The 6,000-nt window shown below is 51.9% G+C and overlaps 1 protein-coding gene across 4 annotated transcripts in view; it reads right to left on the bottom strand.

Annotated features, from left to right (window-relative positions):
• DENND1A (DENN/MADD domain containing 1A) overlaps positions 1 to 6,000 on the bottom strand; it is a 520,043-nt gene that overhangs the window by 17,606 nt on the left and 496,437 nt on the right. For all 4 annotated transcript variants that reach the window (XM_010844030.1, XM_010844029.1, XM_010844031.1 and 1 more), the window contains one exon: positions 3,774 to 3,862. In XM_010844030.1, coding sequence (XP_010842332.1) covers positions 3,774 to 3,862 — 89 coding nt within the window. The remainder of the gene's footprint in view (positions 1 to 3,773; positions 3,863 to 6,000) is intronic.

Here is a 6,000-nt window from a genome sequence, read left to right on the forward strand (position 1 = left end):
GGTGGGGAGCTGTGACCTCAGTGTGCCTACTGCAGCCGCCATCATCCTCATACTCATAATTAGGTTCTTAACAAAAAGGGCTGGATGCTGCAGAAGAAAGGACCAGGCCTGTCATCGAAAAGATGATCTCTCCATTTTCCAGCCCCCAGACCTTGGGCAAGTTATGGAAAGCCTCTCTCCGAGCCTCAGTTTCCCCATCTGTTCAATGGGAAAGCCACTACCCACCCTTCACCATCTTCAGGGATGTTCAGTATATGTTACTTCTCTTTCCTTCCCCAGATAGAAACACTCAGCCACCAGAGAACACTGCCTCCTGGGCTAGAAGAGGACTGAACAGCTCTGGTTCCCAACCCCAGGGAAGCAGAAAGGAAGGTAGCGTGCAGGATAAGACACCTCAGGACATGGAGCTCTCTGGGCAAAGCCAGGAGAACAATGGACCCCCTTGGGCAGCACAGTACAACCGAGAGAACGAAGCTGAGCAGCACCGGGAATCCTGGCCCTGCCGCTTTCTAACTGGATGGCCTGGAACCCTGGTTCATTCCTTCCCGAGCCTGAGTTCCCATTCTGTGGGAAGGATGCCTAAGAGGGCCCAGAACACATCAGAAGCTCACTGTACTCGCTGCCAACTGGCCTCTGACCCACGGCCCATTCCGTCCGATCCCTCCTAATCCTAACTCTTACCCTAGGGGATCCTTGGGGCATACCATCAGTCCTGCTGTGAATAATAATATAAGTAGCTAATACTTCTGGAGAAGTCATCACTGAATATTAATGAGCTAATGTTAACCGAAAAACAGAGGGAAATGTTATCCCCAGAAGACTTCCTAAAGGAGTCTTCCAATAGCCATCAAATGGTTTTGAGGGGCTAGGACACCTACTTTTCACTGGGGAAGAAAATTTAACATAGGAAACATTTTGCTTTGGGAAATTGCAAGTCAATAAAATTTAGCTGTGGGATTCCCCTTAGGGCACCCTTTAAAATCTTAAGAAGCTCACACCTGGTAGGTTTTTGAAGATATTTGTGGAATGAATGGAGGCAAGAATGGACATAAGTTGGAAAGCAAAAAAATGGACTTCAGTGAAGGCAGTGGCCAGCAGTGCTGCGGCAGTGCCAGCGGCCTCGATGAATTCCAGATGCCGCTGCCGCAGGAGGCCGTGGAGACCGACTTATTCTGAATCAGCTCCATCTTGTGGTCCACACAGTTAATTATTTAATGTGCTTTTTGGAAGTGAGAGTTGGGGCAAGAAGTCAGGAGGACCGAATCCCGCCCTCCACTTCAAAGATCCTGTGTCTCCTTCTGCCGCCAAAAATCCTCCAAGTTTCTGATGCACTCTGGTATTCCCAGCGGAGACAAAGATTGTGATTCAAGAGAATCCAGGCCAGATTAAAGGGCCAGGCACTGAGTCCGCGTGCCCAGCACTGAACCACCCGCAACAAAGCCCCATTAGGATGTGGCTCCTGCCCGCCGGCTTGTCTTCTCGTGTCTCCCGACACAATGCTGACAGACTGGGGAGGGGCGGGTTCTTCCCCCCAAAACAACATTTTATGAGGAGTCTGTTTTATTAAAATATTTTCCGCTGGATGCTTCCTGTGTTTCAAGAAGTTGGTCTTGCCAGCTGGAGCTGATGACAGTTGAGAAAAACACATCCAAGTGCTGTTGTGACATGGCATTTGGAAGTGGAGCGCAACAGGGGGTGGGGGCAGGGAGAAGGCAGCATGGGAGGAGACGCAGGGAAACAGCCGGGTTACGCCAGAAATGTCACTGGCGCTACAGGGATACAGCCCTGCCTTCCCTCACCCCATAAAAAAGAAGTGAACAGAAACTCTTGGAATGATGTTCTAAAATGTACCTCCCTATCTCCTGGTGGGCCACTGTACGGTGGAGCACTGTTACGCGTGATCACAGAGAACTTGTCATTTGTCTTCTACAACTGCCAGTGTGCCAGCCCACTAAACTAGCCAACCCTGCTCCCACCGGTTCATTTCAACCTCAAATGTTTCCCTCAAAGAAATCCAGAACAAGGCATAATGCAATAAAACAAAACAAAACCCACACAAAGTGGTACCGACCCAGCTCTGGTAACCACCAGAATGATGGGGGTGCCAGACACTGGCTCTTTGCATACACTGACGAAGCAATCTCCTATCACGGGGCTGGAAAAGCAACAGCGTAAATACGTGTGGTGGGGAGGTCCAAGCTCTAATCGGGAACTTGGCCACAAATGGGCAATGCTTTTCGGTAGACTGGCAAGTGTTGGTGTGTTTCTGGTACAATGCAAGGATATTCTGGATTTGCCTTTCAGTATCTCCAGGCCCATGACCCTCTATCCAGTACATAAATATTATGTACTGGATAATAAAATATTTAGTCCAGTTTTAAAGAGATGACTCTAAAGAAAAGTGACGCACTTCTTCCCCCTAAAGAGAAATCTTTGGGCTCTGAGGCACTCTGAAGCCACACTGCATTCTCTCCACAAGGGGGCAATCATAATCCACGGCAGGGAAACAATCCGCATTCCCTTTGTGCACAGCTCAAGTGAAACCTACACCCGACTTCTGGAGTCCTCTCTTCCAAATTCTCCATCACCATGCATCTCCCAAGACACACAGGTTTGAGGGCCTCCTAGGCAGGCTGGTTCTGTAACCACACCGCAGTCTCCCGTGATACTGAACTATATACCAGAGAATCCTGGATGACAGGCAGGCTAGGCCACAGCCCGGCATCTGAGAATTTCTGCTTTCTTTTGGCTCCTATTCTTGCTAGGACCTGCCATCTCTCTTAACTTCCTTCTCTGAGAACTTTTCTGAAAACAGGGCAGCCAGGAGAAGCACTGCCCTCTTCACCCAAGGGACATCAGGGTCCCAGGGGCAATGATTTTGGCTCGCAAAAACCCGAGGTGGATTCATGTACTTTTCAGGGCGTCACGGGAAGCCGGCGTGTAGCTGCTGAGTTGTCTGGGCAGAGACCAGGGGCTGTGCACCTTGGGGACCAAGGGCAGACAGCATCCTCTGATGGAAGCAGTGCTACCTTCTCCAGACAGCGCTGAAGCCAGGAAGCCTCTCACATTCACACCGCTCACCTCTGGCCCTGGCGTTCCCCTCACCTACCCAACGTCCGCCCAGAGAATGACTCTAAGCCAGGTCCTCTGCTTGCTATGGGGCATGAAACCCAGCATCTGTCCTGAGGAGCTCTGGGCCCGAGAGCTAGAAAAGCAGACTCATGATGAGCTAAACGCTATGGCATAGCTGAGCAGAGGTGCTGGTGCGGGGGGCGGTGGATGAGGATAGCCCTGGGTGTACCTCCCTTGAGCAGCCCAGGCCTAGGAAGGTGGCGCGTGTGTGAGTCGCTCAGTCGTGTCTGACTCTTTGCAGTCCCAAGGACTGTAGCCCACCAGATTCCATGGGTCTTGGCCCTCATTAAATAGGCAGCCTCCTCAACTGGGTTCCTAACTCTCTCCTGCTGACCCTCTATTTTTAGCGTAAGAAAAAGCCGAGAACCACTTTCTGAGCTTGTCTGAGTACCCTGTGGGTGTCACTACTCAAAACCCAGCCTGGTGCCCGGCATCCTGGCCTCTGGGGCCTCCTGCTGGTGTGACAACTGCCAGCGGAACCAACACTGAAGATCAAGCCCTGCTCCCCGACTGACCTCTTTGTGAAACACCCGCTCAGGGCTCCGGGGAAGCCCTTCAAAGGCCAGGGCTGCCGTGTGGGCTCCACAAAGCACTGGCCCCCCTGGGCTCCTGCAGAGGGGAGGGGAGGACGGGGTACTCACTGGTCGGGGCTCGAGACGGACGTCCTTCGGGCTTCCACTGTGATGTTGCTCTTCGGTCTTTTAACGACGTGTGGACGGGGAGGGCGCACCTAGAATGGGCATGGGGAAAATCCCCAAGAAGGGCTGAGTTGGAAAAGCCATTCAAGGACATTTTCAAGATGTAGGTAAGCAGCCCTAAAACAAACGTTAAGGGATTTTCAGAGCACAGACTTAAAGGCTGTGCTTATGATGGAGACTTTTGAAGTGGTGGCCGATCTGTGAACTGGAATCTGTGGCCTACTCAAAGGAGAAAGGCTCTTCTGAAGGGCTGGGTGTCCTGATTTGCACCCAGCGGGTGGTTCCACCTGCTTCCTTGTGGGGCTGCCCTGAGGGCTCAGCGAGACACTGTCTGGGCATGACCCGGAACAAAGAGGCCCTAATAGTAAGTCCCGCTTGCCTTCTCCTGGAACCTGGAAACCAGTTTGTTAGAACAAGGAGGTTTCACTCAGACTTTGTGTTTAGGGCACACATGCCTATTTTGTTCTTTTTAACAGCTGAATTATAGGATGCTTGTTTTACTCTCTAAGTGGGAGGGTGGAGAAGCAAATACTAACAGCATTAGGGCACCAATTAAAGTCCTCCTTCTGCTCCCCTGGGCAGCCCTGTGCAAGGCTCGGTCTGGACCCTCACACAGTCCGTGTGGCCACTGCACTCACCACACAGACAAGCTCAAGGGCCGGAGCCGGGGGTATTGACGGTGAAGGGCACAGTCTCCTGGTCCACGGCCAGACTGCAGAGACACGGTGGTTTTTTTTACTACCTACGGCCTCTGAAGGCTAAGATGAGGGATTGTATAAAAAGACACTTCCTTTTCCTACTAGAGCCGGTGATGACAGTTAGGCTAAGAATTTCTAGGTGTCCTTAGAAGAACGCTCGTTTGGGCCAGTCAACACTAACTGGCTTTAAATTTGGCACCACCATCTCTGTACAATGCCAGAGGAGGACTGGAGAGAGCCTATCTGTGAATTTTGTTGCCAGTAAGAAGGACCGAGCAGCCCAGTGCGGGCTGCTCCTGTTCTGCAGACGAGGGACCACTGCAGGCAACGTCACACTTGCCGAGGTTAGTGGACAAGACCGAGAAGGAGAGCACAGGCACGCTCCAAACCCTGTGCCCTCTCCTGGAACCTCCCCCAGCCCCAAACCCCGCACTGCTGGGCGACCCAACACGATGGCCCCGGAATACAGGTTACAGAAGCTGGCTGCATAAGAGACAAGTCTTTACTGAGTTTCATCAGGCCCTCAGGCCTCCTCACATCTGATCTAACCAGAGTTTTTCCTGTGGAACAGCCAGTCTGATCTCAGCCTGGTTTGGCAAATCAGAGATGTGGTAAAAGTCAAGTGCATTCCACTGAACTTGCTGTCTGCTATGGGGTTACTGTGACGCTCCAATGAGCTCATGGAGGCGAAGCACTGGCATGGGGCCTGGCACACAGTAGGGGCTCAATATAAGCTCATCGTGCTTCCCTGTGACCTTATCAATAGCAGACGGAAGACAGGGGGCATCTCTGAATTAGAAGATGGATTTATGATGGTCTCATCCTTGCCTAGCACTCCGCTCCATGCCTGTATTAGTGACCCCCTCAGCTGGGTTTTTTGAAATGAATGTTGCTGCTTGGAATCTAAGAAGCGCGTAATAATGTTGCTGTTATTATCACTGCTATTAGAACAGTGCCTTCCACGGTGCAGACGGACGTCCAGTCACTGGCTGCTGAGCACACGAGTGGATCCACCCCACACCCGCGCTAACCCTGAACTGGTTTCTGGCCCAGAGCCTGCCTCCTCTGGCAGCTGGTAAGCAGGATCACCTGGTTTGCACCTGACTTTGCACCACAAAGAGGGCATGCAGTTGGGGGCAACTGCTGCCTTGCCCCGGGGTCCTGGGGTGGGGGCTTCAGGAAGGTCAGACAGTAAGGCTCGTTCGCCTGTCCCTGCCCACAGCTGCTCCTCGTACAATAGAGGTGGGTTAGGAATGTGAACTTGTGGCTGAAATGGGGGGATTAAGTTTGTGGCAACTTCAACTGAACTTGCAACGTGGTGAAACATGGGGAAAAAGAACAACAGAGCTAATTAGACGAGCTGAGCTGTCAGAGTGCCGCTGAATGGCTCAGCGCCAACAAACAAAAGGAATGGGTTGGCAATCAGCAGGATCGATGGAGAAGACTGCTTCATTAGGGATGATAAACCAGAC

The sequence above is a fragment of the Bison bison genome, unplaced genomic scaffold, assembly GCF_000754665.1.
Source record: "Bison bison bison isolate TAMUID 2011002044 unplaced genomic scaffold, Bison_UMD1.0 scf7180017864193, whole genome shotgun sequence".
Lineage (NCBI taxonomy): Eukaryota > Metazoa > Chordata > Mammalia > Artiodactyla > Bovidae > Bison > Bison bison.